Genomic DNA, 21,269 nt, shown 5'->3' with positions numbered 1-21,269 from the left:
TTCTTCCATGTGGGCTTTGTTGCTTCTGAGCTAGATGGCCACTTGTTTATCTTCAACCCTTTAAGGCCCCAGACGCTATATCTTTTGATAGCTGGGCACCATCAGCTTTATTCACCATATTTGCTTATTCACCAGCTTTGTCTTCAGCGGTTGTGTCGGGAAGGTGAGCATCATAGAATGCCAATTTAATAGAAGAAAGTATTCTTGCATTGAGGGAGTACTTGAATGAGAAGGCCAATGTACTGCTACCTTAATACTAAACCTATAAATATAGGCACATAGATCTATTTCCCCATCCTCATATATAAATATATTTGCATACATACATGTCTTTATCTAGACCTCTATAAATGCCCTTTGACTCCCAGCTCTTTCCTCTATTTCCCTTGACTTTCCTCCTGTCCCACTATCATGCTCAGTCCCCACCTGGGTTTCTTGATCTTGCTTTAAAAACTGATGCAAAGATTAGCCCTTTGAGGAAAGCTTTTGGTATCCATGGAGCTAAAAGCCTGCTAAGGCTAAGATGTTGCCATCACATGGGAAGTCCTGAGCCATGTGAGGTTTCAGCTACAGCATCGGCAGTGGTAAGTCTAATGTCTGCTTCCGGGCATTTCTGGACTTGAGCCACGTTTGTCTCTTCATCCATCTAACATAACCTCTTGGCTCATCTTTGAGGTCTTCCTGACTGTCCTTAAAATGTTTGATCATCTAGAAACTGTTGTTTTATGTGGGACAACTTCCCTGTAACCTTTTTTGGCAAAGTTTTATAACAATTTATTGGGGCTCATACAATTCTTATCACAGTTCATACATATACATACATCAATTGTATAAAGCACATCTGTACATTCTTTGCCCTAATCATTTTTTCTCCTCTTTTCTTTTTTTACATTTTATTAGGGACTCATACAACTCTTATCACAATCCATACATATGCATACATCAATTGTATAAAGCACAGCCATACATTCCCTGCCCCAATCATTCTCAAGGCATTTGCTCTCCACTTAAGCCCCTTGCATCAGGTCCTCTTTTTTTTCCCCTCCCTCCTCTTTCCCCCCTCCCTCATGTGCCCTTGGTAATTTATACATCGTTATTTTGTCATATCTTGCCCTATCCGGAGTCTCCCTTCCCCCCTTCCCTGCTGTCCCTCTGCCAGGGAAGAGGTCACATGTGGATCCTTGTAATCAGTTCCCCCTTTCCAACCCACTCACCCTCCACTCTCCCAGCATCGCCCCTCACACCCTTGGTCCTGAAGGTATCATCCACCCTGGATTCCCTGTACCCCCAGCCCTCATATGTACCAGTGTACAGCCTCTGTCCTATCCAGCCCTGCAAGGTAGAATTCGGATCATGGTAGTTAGGGGGAGAAAGCATCCAGGATCTGGGGGAAAGCTGTGTTCTTCATCGATACTACCTCGCACCCTAATTAACCCATCTCCTCTCCTAAACCCCTCTATGAGGGGATCTCAATTGGCCGACACTTGGGCCTTGGGTCTCCACTCTGCACTTCCCCCTTCATTTAATATGGTATATATATACATATATACATATACACACATATACACATACATTCACACACATATCTTTTTTTTTTTTTTTTGCATGATGCCTTATACCTGGTCCCTTGGCACCTCGTGATTGCACTGGCCGGTGTGCTTCTTCCATGTGGGCTTTTTTGCTTCTGAGCTAGATGGCCGCTTGTTCACCTTCAAGCCTTTAAGACCCCAGACACTATCTCTTTTGATAGCCGGGCACCATCAGCTTTCTTCACCACATTTGCTTATGCACCCATTTGTCTTCAGCGATCCTATCATGGAGGTGTGCAGTCAATGATATGATTTTTTGTTCTTTGATGCCTGGTAACTGATCCCTTCGGAACCACTCGATCACACAGGCTGGTGTGTTCTTCCATGTGGACTTTGTTGCTTCTGAGCTAGATGCCCGCTTGTTTATCTTCAAGCCTTTAAGACCCCAGTCACTATCTCTTTTGATAGTTGGGCACCATCAGCTTTCTTCACCACATTTACTTGTTCACCCACTTTGGCTCCAGCCGTTGTGTCGGGAGAGTGAGCATCATAGAGTTCCAATTTAATAAGAGAAGGTATTCATGCATTGAGGGAGTGTTTGAGTAGAGGCCCAAGTTCCTTCCGCCACCTTAATACTTGACCTATAAATATAGACACATAGATCTATTTCCCCATCCTCCTACATATATTTGCATGTACATGTCTTTGTCTAGACCTCCATGAATGCCTTTTGACTCCTAGCTCTTTCCTCCATCTCCCTTGACTTTCCTCCTGCCCTACTACCATGCTTCGTCGCCACCTGGGCTAGAGTATACCTCTTCTCTAAGCAACCTTACCCTTGATCATTTCCCACCAGGCCTGCCACTCCCCCTTCTCTACCATTTGGGGTCCCATGTTTTTCCCTTGTCCCTGGGTTTGTTAACACCACTTCCTTATCCCCCTTACCCCCCGACCCCAAGTCCCCCGGAACTGTCGGTCCCGTTGTTTTTCCTCCAGATAGTTCATCCAGCCTGTCCTATTCAGACAGACCTGTGGAGACACTAACATGCACGAAAACAAGACAGAGGAAAACAAAGCAACAGTATGCAACCAGACAACAAAACAAAAACAAACCACTGACAAAGAACAGAAAAAAACAGTTCACAAGAGAAAAGCTTGTAGTTAGTTCAGGGATCGTTTGCTGGCCCTTAGGAGCATTTTCCAGTCCAGTCTGTTGGGGCACCACGCCCTGGCCCCAAAGTCCACTTTCAGCATTCCCTGGGGACCTTGCCACTCCATTCCCTTGCTGTTCCGCTGCACTCCCCCAGTGATTTGCCTCGGTGTGGTGGGATCAGGTCAGGTGCAATTCCCACACTGTGTCTCCGGTGCTGTCCCCTGTATCGCCCTTAGTCACTGATTGGCATCATTTCTCATAGTGGGGCCAGCCATGTTGTTCTCTCTGTGGACTGGCTGCTCTACTCAGGAACATCATCATCACGGCCTGGTGGGCCAGGCTGTGCTCCACTCTCTCCTCCTGCCCCTTCATCTTCTCCCGTGTGCTCTGATCAGATATGTCCCTCTCCCGTAGCTGCAGAGTCAATGTCGTCCTTTGGAACAAATTCTTTTTGGGGGAGGGGCAGGAATCCACTTAATTTATGGTGCTGGGGCCAGCCTCCCAGACCTTTCCACTGGTTCCCTACTCCACGCCGGGATATTGCATTCACAGCTTGCGACACTGGGTTGAAGTCTGGTCCCACTTTCCCTGTGGAGATATAAACAATACCCTCCCCTTGGGTGGATTAATGCCCCATGACCCCACTACCCTTTTCTTCCTTGTATTCATCTTTTTGTTTTCCTTTCCCCACCTCCTCCATGATTTGGAAAGGTGTCTACTTGAGTTTTGTTAAACATTTGCTATTAGTCCTGACTTCAAGATATTTTTTCCTCTAAAACATAACCTTTATTTTTAAAAACTTATTGTGAACGAGGTGAGAATTTAGATTTGAGATAATCATTTTGTATTCAGAGCTGCATTACTGGAGAAACTTGTCTGGAGCCATCCACTGATCACAGAGACATCTTTAAAGAAACTTTGTTTGGGGAGGGTGGGGGAAGGGGGGGAAATGAACTGATACCAAGGCTCAAGTAGAAAGAAAATATTTTGAAAATGATGATGGCAACATATGTTCAAATGTGCTTGACACAATGGACGGAAGGGTGGTTTGTGGTAAGAGCTATATGAGCCCCAATAAGGTGATTTAAAAAAAAAAGAGAGACTTTGGAATAATTCCATGCATGAATGAACCCTAGTACCAATATTAGCAAAGATATGCTAATGAGCTGTTCCTTGCAGTTAGCTGCCCGACAAGTAACCCGAACTCCACAGTCCTCCCTCAGCCACTTAGAGACGGAGGATTGCTCAATAGCAGAGAGGCACATATGGCACCTCAAGGAAGGTTTTGTTTTAAAATAACATTTTAAACACCATGTGAGAGATTATATTTCTTTGTTGATTTACTTGTCTTTGAATGCTATAATGAATTTGGATTCAAACCCAAGGCAGTTGAATTATCAATGCAGTACAGAAAATTGTAATTTAAAAAGTTACTGTGAATTTTTTCTAATGAGAACTTTTTCTTCCTAGTGGACATTATGACACACGTGGCTTGGAAGCTGAGTGGCTTGTCCACCAGTAGGGTCATTGGAAGTGGCTGTAATCTCGACTCTGCCCGATTCCGTTACTTGATTGGAGAGAAACTAGGTGTGCATCCCAGCAGTTGTCATGGTTGGATTATTGGCGAACATGGAGATTCTAGTGGTAACTATAAACTTAACCTTATGCAACCACCTTTCTTCTGAGAGTATTTATCTTCTTTAAAATCTGTTTTTATATTAATGCAGACGTGCAGTTTGCACTCCATTAGTATTTTCCTGATGCATTCCTACGAATGCCATTCATGTCAATCTTTCTTCCCCTGTTTTTGAGCAGTGTAATTGACACACAATTCATGTACCTTATAATTCAGTGGTTTAAATACGTTAAAACAGTTGTGAAATCATTATGACAATCAATTTTAAGACATGTTGTTCCTTGTAGCACCTATTATTATGAGTTCACTCCACTACCACCCCTAGTAAGGAACTATTCATCTAGTTCTTACCTCCATAGATTTATCTATATTGATTTAATAGTAAGAAATTCATATTTTAAAAAGCTCCACAAAGGTCAACAAAAATAAAACAGAAAAACCTCAATCACAGAGAAAGGAGAAAATAATAGAAAGCAGAAAAAAAAAATAATTAAACGTGGGTCAAAGAAGAACACAAATGATACTAAGTTAAATTGTAACATAACTATATCTGCCTCAAGCTTGTCCTCACTAGAGGAAAACGCGGGGCTGGGCCCTGGGCCATCCTCACAGGTGTTCTTAGGCCGGGGTTCATAGATGCAGTCACTGTGTCAGTCCTTGTCAAAAAGCCTCCCTCTTGCGCACCACTCAGCCACTGTACAAGCACAGTATCCTTTCCAGCGATGAGTCTCTCCTGCATGGCAATCTATCTGCTTCATTACTTTCGCTGCCTCTCTTAAAATCGTATGCAACTCAAATAGCTCTTTTAAAAGTCGTCCTCATCTGGACACTTAAATGTGTTGTGTTTAGTTTCTAGCAGTTTTATTACCGTGTAGCTCATATACCATGACACTTACTCATTTAAAGTCTATATTTCAAATTAAACCCAAGATCAGAGGAGGGACTTGTACTAGTTTAAATTCTGAGCAGCTGGTGTGCCGCAGCCTGTGCATCGCAGTAAAATCCACTTGCAGGGCCCTCCTGTGGATGAAGGCCCCAGTGAGTTTCCTCCGCCTGACGCCTCAGCCTGCCAGTGAGTCGCTGCTCACAGTCTCCCTATTAGCCAGGGTAGGACTGCCCCAGGGAGTCCATGCCAACTTCTACTTTATAGAGTATGTAATTACTTTGAAAATTGTTGCTGTTGGGGCCGTCCTGTCAATTCCGGCTCATATGACCCCAAGCACCACCGAACGCGACACGGCCTTGACCTGCGCGATCCTCGGGACCAGTGCCTTGTCTGTGGTGGCTGCTGCAGCCCCTGTCCAATCCCTCTCATCACGAGCGTCCTTCTCTGCTGGCCCTCATGTTACCGAGCCCTCTGGTGCTCTGTAGGGACCTGTCTCTCCTGTTACAAGTGCAAAGGATGGGAGAAGTGCCGCCCCCGCCTCTCTTACATGGAGCACTCTGGCCGTACTTCTCCCGAGACAGATTTTGTTGGTTCCCGCAGTTCGTGGTATAGTCAATATTCTTATATTCTTATAGTCAACACCATAATTTAAAGCACCCGGTCTTCAGTCTTCTTTATTCAGTGCCCAGCTTTCATATGCATACAGGGCCATTGAAAATGCCACAGCCAGTTTGCTTTTAACATATTAAAAAAGCGATGGTTTGATTTCCGCCGTCAGTTTCCTTGGCTATTGATGGTAGGTTCCAATAAGATGAAGCCTTGGCCGACCCCAGTATATTCTCTGTTAACCATTACACTGCTGATTGGTCCAGATGTGAGGCTTGTGGGTTTGTTACAGTTGAGGTGTAATCCATACTGAAGACTGTTGCCTTTCATCTTTGTTAGTAAGTGGGTCAAACCCGCTACACTTTCTTTTCTTTTTTTAAAATCATTTTTGGGGGGCTTGTACAATGCTTAGCACAATCCATCCATTGTGTCAAGCACATTTATATATTTGTTGCCATCGTTATTCTCAAAACATTTGCTTTCTACTTGAGCCCTTGGTATCAGCTCCTCGTTTTTCCCCTCCCTCCCTAAAGAACTCTTGATAATTTATCAACTATTATCATTTTGTCATGTCTTACACTGTCTGACGTCTCCCTTCACCACTTTTCTGTTGTCCGTCATCTTCCTATCACAGGTTGGAAGCAAGCCTTCCTCTAAACCTGAGGCCCTGTTCTTCATATAGCCAGCTTTGCTCATAACTCTGTTAGCATGCAAGTTGAATAAGTATGGTGAAAAGATACAACTCTAATGCACACTTTTCCTGATTTTAAACAGTATGCATCTTTTCTTCTATATGTTCAAATTACTGCCTCTTGGTCTGTGTACACGTTCTGCATGAGCACAATTAAGTGTGCTTGAATTTCCATTCTTTGAAATGTTAGCCATGATTTCTTTTGACCCACACAGTTGAATGCCTTTGCACAGTCCATCTTTCTTGTAGTCTCTACTTTGAGCCAGCATCTGGCTTACATCAGCAGTAATATTCTTTGCCTCTATGGCCTCTTCTAAATCTGGCATGAGTTTCTGGAAGTTCCTTGGGGACGTACTGCTGTAAACATTTAAAAATTATCTTTCAGCAAATTTTTTCAGGTGATATTAATGATACTGTTTGACAATTTCTGCATTTTGTTGGATTAGACTTTTTTGGAGTGGACATAAAAATGGATTTATTTCAGTTGAACAGACATCTTCAAAAAGCAAATAGAGAAGACAAAATAAAGTATTATCATGAAATGTGCAAAGATCTGGAGTTAAGTAGCCAAAAGGAAGAGCAGGCTCAGTAAAACTTAAGATAAAAGAACTGAGGAAAAAGTCAAGCATCGAGTAACTGTTGAAGGATTCCATGGGAAAAGTACTGAATGATGCAGGAAGCATCGAAAGAAGATGGAAAAAATACACAGAGTAACTTTACCATAAAGAACTGGTTGATAAAAAATTTTTTTAAAAAAGAACTGGTTGAAGGTGAACAAGCGGCCATCTCGCTCAGAAACAAATAAGCCCACATGGAAGAAGCACACCGGCCAGTGCGATCACGAGGTGCCCAAGGGACCAGATATAAGGCATCATGCAAAAAAAAAAAAAAAGATATAAGTGTGTGTATGTATGTGTATATATGTGTATATGTATATATGTATGCGTATATATATATTATATTAAATGAAGGGGGAAGTGCAGAGTGGAGACCCAAGGCCCAAGTGTCGGCCAATGGAGATCCCCTCATAGAGGGGCTTAGGAAAGGAGATGGGTTAATTAGGGTGTGAGGTAGTATCGATGAAGAACACAGCTTTCCCCCAGATCCTGGATGCTTCCTCCCCCCAACTACCATGATCCGAATTCTACCTTGCAGGGCTGGATAGGACAGAGGCTGTGCACTGGTACATATGAGGGTTGGAGATACAGGGAATCCAGGGTGGATGATACCTCCAGGACCAAGGGCGTGAGGGACGATGCTGGGAGAGTGGAGGGTGAGTGGGTTGGAAAGGGGGAACTGATTACAAGGAGCCACATGTGACCTCTTCCCTGGGAGAGGGACAGCAGAGAAGGGGGGAAGGGAGACCCCGAATAGGGCAAGATATGACAAAATAACGAGGTATAATTTACCAAGGGCATATGAGGGAGGGGGGAAAAGGGAGGGAGGGGGGGAAAAAAAAAGAGGACCTGATGCAAGGGGCTTAAGTGAAGAGCAAATGCCTTGAGAATGATTGGGACAGGGAATGTATGGGTGTGCTTTATACAATTGATGTATGTATATGTATGGATTGTGGTAAGAGTTGTTGGAGTCCCTAATAAAATGTAAATGAAGAAAAGAGGAGAAAAAAATGATTAGGGCAAAGACTGTACAGATGTGCTTTATACAATTGATGTATGTATATGTATGAACTGTGAAAAGAATTGTATCAGCCCCAATAATTTGTTAAAAAATAAAAAATAATTAAAAAAAAAAAAAGAAAAAAAAAAAAAAAAGAACTGGTTGATATTTCAAGAGGCAACATATGATCAAGAACCCATGGTACTGAAAGAAGTCCAAGCTGCACTGACAACCTTAGCCAAAAAAGGCTCCAGGAATTGGTGGACTATCAATAGAAATGTTTCAACAAGCTGATGACGTGAATGGGAAGCTACCTGGCCAACACTGGGAGAGATCTGTGTTTGTACTCATTCCAAAGCAAGGGGACCCAACAGAGTGTGGAAATTATTAAACAGCATCGTTGATGTCAAAAGCAAATAAATTTTTACCTATGATCATTCAACAACATTTAAAGAGACCGAGAGGCAGTCGTTGAAACAGGACAAGGGAATAAGTCGGTTTAAAATGTGAAAATGTTTGTGTCAGGATTGTATCCTCTCACCATACTTACTCAATTTATATGCAGAGCCAATAATCTAAGACACTGGACTAAATGAAGAACCCGACATCAGGACATCCCGATTGGAAGAAGGCTCGTTAACAAGCGAGAGAGACTTGAAAAACTTGCTGAGGAAAATCAAAGACTTCAACCTCAACTATAGATGACAACATAGTATAAGAAAACCCAAATCCTCACAAGGGGCCAACAGCCAACATCAGGACAAAACAGAAAAGATGGACGTTGTCAAGGTTTAGATCCACAATCAATATTTATGAAAGCAGTAATCACAGAATCAAACGGTGTACTGCACTGGGCAAATCTGATACACAAGATCTCCTTAAAGTGTTGAAGTGAAGATAAAGCTCCACTTGACCCAAGCCATGGCATTTTCAGTGGCCTTATATGCACTGAAAATTGGACAGTGAATTAGGAAGACTACAAGATGGATGCCTATGAATTATAGTGCTAGTGAAGCATATTAAGCATATCATGGACTTCAAGAAAAACAAATCTGTCTTGGAAGAGTATAGCCAGAGTACTCCTTAAAAGCAAGTATGCGAAACCCAAATGAAGGCTGAGCATGATCGTGGGACAAGAGGACAGTAAAAAGAAATAGAGGAAAGAACTAGGAGGCAAAGGGCATTTATAGAGGTCTAAATACAGGCATGTACATATGTAAATGTATATGATAATGGGGAAATAGATCTAAGTGCATATATTTATAGGTTTAGATTAAGGTAGCAGATGGACATTGGGCCTCCACTCAAGCACTCCCTCAATGCAAGAATACTTTATTCTATTAAACTGACTTTCCATGATGCTCACCTTTCCAACACGATCACTGAAGACAAATGGGTGCATAAGCAAATATGGTGAAGAAAGCTGATGGTGCCCGGCTATCAAAAGATATAGCGTCTGGGGTCTTAAAGGCTTGAAGATAAATAAGCAGCCATCTAGCTGAGAAGCAACAAAGCCCACATGGAAGAAGCACACCAGCCTGTATGATCATGAGGTGTCGATGGGACCGGGTATCATTCATCAAAGAACAAAACATCATATCATTGTGAATGATGGAGAGTGCACATAGGGGACCCAAAGCCCATCTGTAGGCAACTGGACATTCCCTTACAGAAGGGGGAGGTAACGAGTCAGTCAGGGTACAGGGTAGCAACAGTGAAACATACAACTTTCCTCTAGTTCTTAAATGCTTCCTCCCCCCGCCACTATCATGATCCAATTCTACCTTACAAATCTGGCTAGACCAAAGAGAGGATGGACACTGGTACAGATAGGAACTGGAAACACAGGGAATCCAAGACAGATGAACCCCTTATGACCGGTGGTGAGAGTGGCGATACCAGGAAGGTGGAGTAGAAAGGGGGGACCGATTACAAGATCTACATATAACCCTCTCCCTGGGGGACAGACAAGAGAAAAGTGGATGAAGGGAGATGTCAGACAGTGTAAGCCATGACAAAATAATAGTTTATAAATTATCAAGAGTTTGTGAGTGAGAGATGGGGGTAGAATCGGAGGGGTAAAATGAGGAGCTGATACCAAGGACTCAAGTAAAAAGCAAATGTTTTGAGAATGATGATGGCAACAAGTGTTTGTACAAATGTGCTTGACAAGGTGGATGGATGTATGGATTGAGATAAGCGTTGTACGAGCCCCCAATAAAATGATTAAAAAAAAAAAAAGAAGAAGCAAGGCTGGTGAGATGTTGTCTCGTACTTCAGACATGTTATCAGGAGCTCTCAGGGAGAGGACAGGATGCTTCGTGCGAAGGCAGGTCAGCGGGCACATAATAAGCACTGTGAGCGTGGCCGAGGACTGGGTAGTGCCAATTACGTCGTGCACACGGTTGCACAGGGTTGCTATGAGTTGGAACTGATTTGACACCTAGCTACAACACTTTGCTTTGGCCCACGTAGATTTTTGTTGTACCTTTCTTCAGCTTCAACGTGAACTTGAATACATGAGTACATCCCACCTTATTCTGACTGACGAGGTTGAGCTTCTCCAAGCTCTTTCCACGCATGAGGTCAAGTGAGTTCATCATCTTCCATCTGATGCAGTCCAGAGGAAGAGTTGTTGAAAAAATCCATTTCTAATGAATTGGGTGTTCCTCTTGCAGAATTCCATCCTGCGATTTCCAGCATTGTTTCTACCACCAAGGCCTTACTTTCCAACAACCAGTTATCCTTTCCCCACCTCCAGTTTTCCCTTTCCACTTTCCAGCAATCATCAATGCACCTTGTTTGCGTTGACAAATGTTTGATTAATTTCCGTCTGCAGACTTTGGTGAAATCTTCAATTTCTTCCTCTCAGTGTTTAGCTGTTGATGCATACGTTTGAATAGTGTTTGTGTCGTCTGCTCTTCCTTGTAGGGATAGAGATAGTGTGCGATCGCCGACAGTGCTATGCTTCCGGATGCATTCTGAAATGTCCTTTGTGGCGTGAGGGCTACGCCATTCTGCCTCAATGTGTTATTCCTGGCACAGGGGACCATGTGTTGGTCTGATCCCAAATGGCCAATGCCAGTCCATTTCCGTTTACTAATACCTCGGATACCAATATCTATGTGTTCAATTTTATTTTATTGATTGCCAAAAATATACTTCATATATCCTGATTATACGCGATGCTTGCAGTTGTTCCTTCTGCTTTTCGGTTGTGCCCGTCAGCAAGTGAAAGTCCCCAACGCTCTTCTCCCTCCATCTCATTAAGGTCCACTCACTCTGAGGAGCCAGCTCTTCCTGTCAAGTTTTTTTGGGGGAAGTTCCATTATCTTTTCATCCCATTTTTGAGTGCATTTCAGTGTAAGGCGTTCCTCTTCTGTCACTGGCGAATGTTCTGCTGTTACGCAGAAGGTTTTCACAGGCCGGGTTGTTCAGAAGTATCTCACTAGGTCCTCTCGCCTAGTCTGTCTTCATCTGGAAACCCCGCTAACTTCTGCTACTGTGGGTGACCCTGCCGGTGTATGAAACCCCAGCGGTGTACCTCCCAGCGTCACAGCAACATGCCAGCCACCACAGCGCAGCAAACTGACAGGTGCACGGTGCATTTTGTAAATGTTTATGTATTTTTAAACATTTAAAATTTATTTTATTTTGTTGTTGTTGTGTTGTTTCTTTATTGAGAGAGTTGGGGCGCACCAGGGAATGTCCATTTTAATCTTCCTGGACTGGTTTTTAAATTTTTTTCTTTTTCTTACATTTAAAAATTTTTAACTGGGTGAAGGTTTACAGCGCAGATCAGTTTTCCGGTGAACAATTCACAGATATTTTGTTTGATCTCATTGATTTCAGTCCCCAGAGTGTACTGCCACAAATCTACTTCCTCCCTGTGCTTCCTGCTTCCAGTCTCTCTCCTAACCTTGTGAGCTTTGTCCTGGGGTGAATGCCACCCTTCTACCTCATGTTTGATTCGTCTGAGGTGTTCTCCTTGTAGACCTTTCTATTGCTTAACTGAAAATGGAGCCATGGGGTGAGTTCATTTCCAGACATGAAGGGCCATAGATTTGGGGGTTCCACCAGTCTCCATCAGACCAGGAAGCCTGGTCTTTTTAGTGAGTTTACATTTTGTTGCACATTTTCCTCCCAGTATATATATGCAGGAGCTTCTAATGTAATCAGTTTCAAGGCAATTGAGAGTGGTAGCTGGGCACTATCTAGTTCTTCCTTCAACATTTGCATCTCTACTTTTCTTGGAGCAATAAAGACCTTAGACTTCTTTAAATTTGATCACCATGTTTCTGGGTTATGTCGAATGATTGAATCCTATAGTGGTACAGTGGTTACACATTGGGTCAACAGTTCAAAACCAGCAGCAGCTCTAAGGGAGAAAGACTGGGCTTTCTACTCCTGTAAATAGTTACAGTCTCAGAAACCCATAGAGGGTGGGGGTCACTAGGAGTCAGCATTGACTTGATGGCAGTGAGTTCTTTTTTTTTAAAATGTTTTATGTTACTCTGAATATCATTATATCTATAGAAGTAGTTGCAGTTAGTTTTGCTTAGATGGTTAATAGTCAATTAGATTTCTGGGCCCATCTGCACTTCTTTCATTTAGCACTTTCCTCTGGATTCAATCAATTTCTTCCTGAAGTATATTCTCTGTTTCCATACAAAGCTGTTTTAGTTTTTATCTAACTCTTGAATGACAGTTGAACTGGATGTAGGTTTTAGATCAACAGTTGCTTCCCGTCCGCTTTTGTGTTGCGAGTGAGAGGCACAGTATTAATCTGTTGTTCTGTCCGCTGTAGTTGCTTTTAATATTATCGTCATCATTTTTTTGCTGTTGGAGTCTGCCTTTTATATCTTGCATATAAAGAGATGCTGCCGTATATTTTTCCAACACGGAATAGTTGCATAGCTTACCTTTCACCCGCTGGAGGAAACATTCACGCCCCGTCTCTTCCCGTAGTGCCCTTATGGAGTGGGGTCAACGTTGCCGGTGTTCCTCTGATGGCTCTGAACCCTAATTTAGGAACCAGCGAGGACAAAGAAAACTGGAAAGGTATCCACAAAGAAGTTATTGGCAGGTAATGACACTTCATCATTTTCTCAGTACTTTAATCATTAGGCCTATGGACAAACTTTACAGATGAGAGTCTATAACTAATCTTTGCTATCTGTGAAGTTAATAAATAACTTCAGGTTTTTGCAAATTCCTAAATTCACACTTATTTCATGCACCACTTTCTTTTAGGTGTTTTTGAGAACAGAAAAGTCTTTATTGATTTATGAGAGCTATGATATATCCGAGAGATAATATGGCAGAATGATCACGGATATGGACTTTGAGCCAGATTGGCTTTATCATTTATTAGTAGTAGTTTGAGCTTAGGAATTTACTTAAAATGTTTAATGTGTAGTTTCCTCATCTTTAAGTAGAGATAACAGTAAACCTACCATAGAGGGCTGTTGGAAAGATTAACGAGGTTAGCACCTGCAGACTCCTCTGGACAGTCTGTTATTTATCAAGTGTACATCATCATGACTTAATGATCAGAAACACGAAGCTGCTGCATGACCAAAAGTCAACTGGGTTTGCATATTAACAAAGTTTCTACCTTAGATACATCAGCCTTGATAGTAGACCTAATTCTCTTTCATGTTTTAGTTAAGCTGTATATTAGTAGAAGTTATTGAACTTTTGAATATTCAAATTTGGGATATAAAATCTATAAAAGCAACAATCCTACTATAGTTCTCTGATAGCAACTTTATATAACTGTGTAAGAATTAGTGCAGAGGCTAAAAAGGCAACCAGTACAACAAAAAAGTGCCTGTGGGTAAGTTTTTATTCTCTAAATGCATTTTTTATTATAAAAATGCATGGAGACAATATCGTGAGTTTAGCCTGACAGTCGCACTCTGAGGATGCAGTCGGCTTTGTTGAACCTGGTGTCTTAGTTCTCCACTACGGCACGGAGATGCCTTCACAGACAGGAGCACATCTTCTCACCGTCTCAGAAGTCCAACTGCAGGGCTGGCTCGAGGGGAAGACGTCTCTCCCTTGACTCTTTGAGAGTCTTCTCGTGAGTGAGCTTCATCTCTGCTGCTAGCTTGCTGGTTTTGTCTCTCTGTATCTCCAAAGGAATTGACTCAAGATATAGCCTACATTCACCGACACTAACCCTGCCCCTTTAAAATAACAAATACAACTTATTTCCAAGTGGGATTATAACTGCAGGCCTAGGATATACAACATGTATTTGGGGAGAGGGGAGGGAACACAAGCCAAGCCATAATACTAAATAATAAGTTTATCTAGCTTGCTTGATGAGAGGGTAATGGACAGAAAATCCAGCATAGAGAATTAATGTTTTCTTTAAGAGGTTTGCGAATGAATGCTCAGGTGTAGCTTCCAGATCCCATCACTGCAGGTGGCATGATGTGTTTTACAACAGCCTAAGTTTACCTTGGGTTAGAGTATCCCGCCCAGGAAAGTGTCTGCCTTTGTTTCTCACCGCTTTCTTATACAGCCTTTGTCGCACAGCCTCAGGGTCCGCATGCTAACTGCCAGTTCGCCCAGCCCTCGTCCAAGCTAAGAGTTTCATAATATGCAATAGAGTTAATTTAGTTCTAATATGATGCACCCAGGAGTTGATGGTGACACATGGTGACCTCGCAGGTATAGCTGTACACCCACAGGGTTTTCAACAGCTGACCTGCCCGAAGTTGATCACCTAGCCTCTTGTGAAGTGCCTCAGAGGGGCAATCACACATGCTATCTGCATTTTTGAACTTGGGAACTGTCTAGGTGGTTTCAAGACGTCATGATAAAAATGATAATGGTGTCTATGCTGCATTTCCTGTCCTGTAGCATTTCACAAGTCTAAAAATCAGTACCAAGTTACAGCATCTCTATCCTGTGAGTTTGACTATTAATCCAGACCTGAGGCCACTGCCGGTCGCAATGAAAGACTATAATGGGTGTTTATTGTAAAGATAAGTGCATTCAGAAAAGTATGAAGATGATAAAATGCCCTGTATACCAATCACTCAACATTATCACTATTAATAACATGATAATTTCTATAAAAACTTACATTTTTTGGAGACTGAATTTTAAAAGGATTTATGGTTAGGATTGTGGGATTTTCCTTTGAAAATCTTTTATGAACATATTCCCATGCTTGCTTGTCATTGGTAACACAGTCTTGAGAAAAGTGGATACGCACTGCTTACAACTATATTACATCACATTGGCCACAAAGTAACACTTAGAAATGGTCCAGAGAGGCATCTGTTAATGTTTAAGATAAAACACTATGTTTGAATATTTAAGCAAAGTTACAGAAAATCTTCAAAACTAGTCTCATCTTGAGTGGGGCATATGTCCCAGCATTCTGCCTTGATGTTGAAAGAAAGATGAATTAATTGTTATTTAGAGGGAATAGTGAAGTTTATGAGCAGAGTATCTTCTCTTTTTTTAACATTTTATTAGGGGCTCATACAACTCTTATCACAATCCATACACATACATACATCAATTGTATAAAACACATCTGTACATTCTTTGCCCTGATCATTTTCTTTTTTTTTTAAAACAATTTATTAGGGGCTCATACAACTCTTATCACAGTCCATAGCAGAGTATCTTCTTTATTTTTTTAGCAGAGTATCTTCTATTGCTTGTTCATAAATGATTTCTAGAAGGACCCCTTGAAAAAAACTTTAATAGAATGCTTTAAAATAGAGATTTGAAGAATATGTTCCTTGTGGTGACTTCTGGTGAATTTGATTTCTGCTGTTGTTCAGAAGCAGTATTTATCCAAGTCATGTTTTATTGTGGTAAATATCGGTAACAAGTTGCTATTTCCACAGTCTTCACCCGTACATGAATCTGATTTTATTTTCTATAACTCTAGTGCTTATGAAGTCATCAAGATGAAAGGGTACACCAACTGGGCCGTTGGACTGTCTGTGACCAATTTGGCATTATCAATCTTGAAAAATCTTAGAAGAGTGCATCCAATCTCCACTACTGTTAAGGTAGGCACAAACCCAAAGCCCCACTCATCACGGTTTCCTGTAATGTTCACTGAATGGTGCTAAATGATAAGCATCCTGCAAGACGATTAGGATACAGTAATGAGAAAACATGACAGCGGTCTAGCCCTCCTTGGATGTACTGAGGGGAATAGAGCTCATAGAACAATTACAAAATTAAGCATGGCATAGCAAGTTTCAGTAAGGGCGGTGATAACAAAACTGCAGCACCCTGACCATGTACAACGCTCTGGGGAGGGACAATGGGTGGTGGCTAGGGAAGACTTCTTCAGAGTGTAAAATGTGATCTGAAATTTGGATAATAAATAGGAGTTAATTTACAAGGATGGACTGGTATTCTAAGAAGAAGGACTACATGTGCAGAGACTCTGAGGTAGACTGGAATACAGGACCCATTGGAGACAGATGAAAGCATAGCACACTGAAGGGCAGAGAACAAAGAAAAGAGAGCATTTGCTAAGGCTGAAGAAGTAAACAGCAGTTAGGCCACTGAAAGCCTTAACAGGCATTTGGGTCTTTACCATAAGAGCTCTTTCTAGATTTCCTCAGATCTCTAACCAGCTTTCTCTCTCTCTCTCTCTATTTTCCTTTCCTGTGTCTCAAGCCGTGCATTATAACTTTGAAATAAAATAAAAAGAGCAATAGAAAGGCATCAAGGGGTTTTACACAAGGGAATCACAAATTTGTGTTAGTGATGGAGAGAACAGATTGGAAGGGGACGAGAATAGACATGGGGAAACTTGCTAAGAGGGTATGTAGTTTCTCGGAATAGCAAGGAGAGTAGCCGTAGAGGTGAGGAGAAGGGAACGGATCTGCATTACGTTATATTACATCTGCCGTGGAAGAAGTACACCCAGAATGCTCCTTAAAAGCAAGGATGCCAAGATTTCATCTCATGCACTTTGGACATAAAAGGGGGTAACCCCCCCCCCAACTGGAATTGCACTGGGTAGAGTGGAACTTTCATACTATGCATTTTCCCTGCGAGGCAAGCACTGAGCAACCCTTTCTGAGTTAGTGCACCCAGGGGCATTGCCTGGGAAGGTTCTCTCTGGTCAGAGTGAATTTTTTCGTAAAAGCAGTTTTGCTTAAATCTTGTTCTTTGTAATGGCTGATTTAAGAGAACAGCATGTGGCTGTGAAATTTTCTTTCCTGCTTGGGAAAAATGCCATAGAAACTGTTGTGAGGTTGAACACAGCTTACAAGGAGTTTGTTTTACCAGATCAGACTGCTAATCACACTTTTTATTTAGAAGTTCTGAAAAGGTTGCATAACTAGTGTGTGATAAAAAGGCCTGATTTGGGGCAGACGGGGGACTGGCTGTGACCGTATGCCAATGCCCTCTGCTCATACATCCATCTCAGTGCTCCCGTTTTGAGCAAAAACAGCATGCCTTTCTTGCCTCGTGCACCGTACTCACCTGACCTCGCTCCTTAAGACTTCTTTTTGTTTCCGCAACTGCAGAGGGACATGAAAAGACAGTGATTTGATAAGGCAGAAGAGGTGAAGAAAAAAATGAGGGAGGTGCTGTGCTGTCAGCTGTCCAAACAGATGAGTTCAAAAAATGTTTCCAAGAATGGGATTGCAGAACTGGAAAATGTATTAAGTGTAATGGAGAGTACTTTGAAGGTGATAAGGTTGTTGTGTAAAAAAATTTTTAAATTTCATAGCTTTAAAAAATCTCTGTTGGGGGGGGAGATTTTTGTATTATCAGGAGAGACCAGTCCCTGGAAAAGGATATCACATTTGGTAAAGTGGAGGGGCAGTGACAGAGAAGAAGACCCTCCACAAGATGGATTGACCCAGAGGCTGTCACAATGGGCTCAGCCATGTGTGACAATGGCGAGGATGGCACAGGACTGGGCAGTGTTTTGTTCTGTTGAACACGAGGGTCGTTATGACTCAGAACTGACTCAACACCCCCTAACAGCAACAACACACTTAGGAGATAAACTTTAGAGGTTTGGGTAATGGGGTGAAGTGGGGATGGATGGAGTGACAGGTCAATTCTTAGAGTTTTGTTTGTACGGTGTAAGGAGAGCCAAGTTTAAAGGACATATTTGCAGTTTACAGACAAGTTGAAGTGATGTGCCTTGAAAGGCACTCAAGGAGAAATACTAGGAGACAGCTTTGTGTAAGTTTGGGGGAACTCATCAAACACTTTTGGGTTTGAGTTGAACATGAACATGAGCCCTAACAGAAGAGATGCTAAATGGGAAAAGACAACAGATGTCCCCCTTACAGGTGTTAGCTTTAAGCCTAGGGAGAATGTATAAAGCTCAATAAAAATTGAGATTGGCCCTTACGGAATTCCAATATTTAAAAGTGGAAATCATAATGTGAATCCACAAAGGTGTCCAAGAAGTGGCAGCCAGAGAATTAAAAGAAATAGGAGAATATGGAATCAGGAGAACGAGCCCAACGACCGGAGAATGCTTCCAGATGCAGGGATGATCCGCTGCTGCTGACTGATGAGAACTCACGACCATGAGAAGGCAGATGCCTGCAGGGCCCAGTGACAGCGGTCAGTAGTGTTCTCAGTAGGATCTGCTGGATGAAGTGAAGGGAATGGAAAACTGATCGGAGTGCACTAGGCGTTTTGAACCTTGGCATTATTGAGAGTTTAGGCCAGCCGAGTCTTTGTGTTTTAGGCAGTAGGATGTTATCAGCCTCTATCCATTAGTTTTCTGTGGAGTGCCTTTCCCACCATACGAACCAAAAATATCTCCAGAGGTGGTTAAATGTGCCTCTCACTGCCATTGAGTCAATTCTGGACCCACAGGAACTCCAGAGGACAGAGCAGAACCGCTGCAAATCTTGATGGGCGTAGGGGGCTTGGTCCTTCTCTCAAGGAGCGGCTGTGAAATGATCCGCTGATCGGTCTAAAAAATAGAGGCAGAATGTTTTTTCTGCTTTTACAAAACCACGGGAGAGACACAATAATGATCACCCCTCCTGTTCTGAGGACACAAGGTCTCTTAGTTTCTTAGGACCTTCAGGACACCCACTCTGTGGTGGTGACCTGAGAGCATGGCTCTGCTGGCTCGAGTCCAATTCAGGGCCTTGGCCTTGGCGATGCTCACTGTGACGTCTGAGTGAGGACCTGTTCTAGGGCTCTCTTCTCGCTTCCGTTTCTTCCGGCAGCCCTTGGCATTCCTTTGCTGCTGACAGAGCTTCACATGACACCTTTCTCCTGTGTGGCCCTCTCGCCACGTCTGCTCTTCCGTTTGATAAGCCTTCACTCCGGGGAGGGAGAGGAAAACTGAGGAGCTGATACCAAGGGCTCAGGTAGAAAGAAAATGTTTTGGGAATGAGGATGGCAACAAATGTGCAAATGTGCTTGACACAATGGATGGATGGACTGTGATAAGAGTTGTACAAGCCCTCAGTAAAATGATTTTAAAAAGAAAAGAGTTCACTCAGAGGGATCTGGTCGAGGCCTGGTACAACTTAATTGACCATATCTTCAAACCAATCCCATTCACAAGGATAGAGAGGGGTTAGGCACCCACACATCCTTTGGGAGGACAATTTGGTCTGTTCACACAGGGTAGTGTGTGGGGAGTAAGCAGCCATCCCAGACGGTTCCGCGGGAAAAAGGCAGAGAGGATGGAGTACTGTGAGGAATGACTAAGATTCCTAGCTTTTACTGGACACGGCCTGAGGGTGATTTATACCTTACAGACAATGCATAAAGATTTGACACTAGGAAAAGCATAATTGATTGCTGCCTGTTCTTCTTCTGAAGTACCCTTTCTTGCATGGTTATTTTTTCTCTATCGTGTAAGTGTATTCATGTCGCATGCACATCAATACCGACTTTTATCTTTCAGGGTTTTTATGGAATAAAAGAAGACATTTTCCTCAGTGTCCCTTGTATCTTGGGGCAGAATGGGATATCGGACATAGTGAAAGTGAACTTGAGCCCCGAGGAGGAGGCCCTTTTAAAAAAGAGTGCAAAAAACCTATCCAGCATCCTGAAGGACCTCGAATTTTAAAGCCTTTTCATGCACCCTCGTTCTGAAGAACAGAAGATAGCAGATGGTGTATCTCACATACTGGAAGCGCCTTTATCTGTTTTGTAAAAAATAAATAAAAAGTGCGACCTATGACATGGCTCATGCAATTAGAAAAAGGAATGGTAAAAAAGATTTCCCTCCATCATAAATAGCACTCACTCTACAAAGGGTACATCCATAACCTTTACAGATTTAAAATACGCCCCCAAGGTGTGCCAGATGTGTATGAATTGCTTTCAGCTTCAGCAGGATCTGCTGCTGCTGCTGCTGCTAGGCCCCCGAGTCCATTCCAACTCAGGCCATGTGTGACAGAGCAGATTTGCCCCATAGGATCCTCGGGCCCTGTCTTTTTTTTTTGTCTTTCTTAAACATCTTGTGACTGAGGTGGGGATTTACAGAGCACATCATGGGTGTGTGTAAGGGATTTCACCAATCTCTAGTTGAACAATAAGCCTGGCATTTTAGTTTCGTTTCACCTTTTCTCCCACACAGTTTATGACTATGTCAGTGGATCTCAACCTTCCTAAAGCCAAGACACTTTAATACAGTTCACATTGTGGTGACCCCCCCCAACCATAAAATGATTTTTGTTACTTCATAACTGTAATTTTGCTACTGTTATGCATCTGGAAACCCCAAAGGGGTCGAGACCCACAGATTTATGTGATCTCTTTTGGAACAATTGGTAATGGTGGCCGGCAGCCTCTATCTCTGCTTATTTCAGGGTCACAGACTAATGCTGGTTGGCACGGTCCATTAGCCCATTGGCCTAATTGTCCACATGTTTCTTTGACGGTCATCATTCCTTTTGCCTCTGGATGAGGAGAGCCCGCTAGTTGTAGCTTAGATGACCCTTTAAGACCCCAGCTGCTACTCGCCCAAATAGAAGGTAAAACCTGTCCTTTTGGACTGGGTTCTATACCTATTGACTGTGGTGTCCCTTGACTGTGATCCTAGTCCCTCAAGTCCAATGACTCTTGCTTCCAAAATACTTGGTTACATCATAATTTTGTCCACCCCCACCCCTGCATGCTTTGCCATGTTCACGGAGCTCTCTGCAGCGAGTGTA

General features: G+C 42.6%; 1 protein-coding gene across 2 annotated transcripts in view; it reads left to right on the top strand.

Moving 5' to 3' along the window:
• LOC142444774 (L-lactate dehydrogenase C chain-like) overlaps positions 1–20,179 on the top strand; it is a 36,618-nt gene extending 16,439 nt beyond the window's left edge. For both annotated transcript variants that reach the window (XM_075545992.1, XM_075545991.1), the window contains 4 exons: positions 4,153–4,326; positions 13,087–13,204; positions 16,040–16,163; positions 20,015–20,179. In XM_075545992.1, the coding sequence (XP_075402107.1) occupies positions 4,153–4,326; positions 13,087–13,204; positions 16,040–16,163; positions 20,015–20,179 (581 nt within the window). The remainder of the gene's footprint in view (positions 1–4,152; positions 4,327–13,086; positions 13,205–16,039; positions 16,164–20,014) is intronic.
• Positions 20,180–21,269: the final 1,090 nt, after the last annotated feature.

The sequence above is a fragment of the Tenrec ecaudatus genome, chromosome 4 (assembly GCF_050624435.1).
Source record: "Tenrec ecaudatus isolate mTenEca1 chromosome 4, mTenEca1.hap1, whole genome shotgun sequence".
NCBI classification, from domain to species: domain Eukaryota; kingdom Metazoa; phylum Chordata; class Mammalia; order Afrosoricida; family Tenrecidae; genus Tenrec; species Tenrec ecaudatus.
This window is presented reverse-complemented; position numbering and strand designations above follow the sequence as displayed.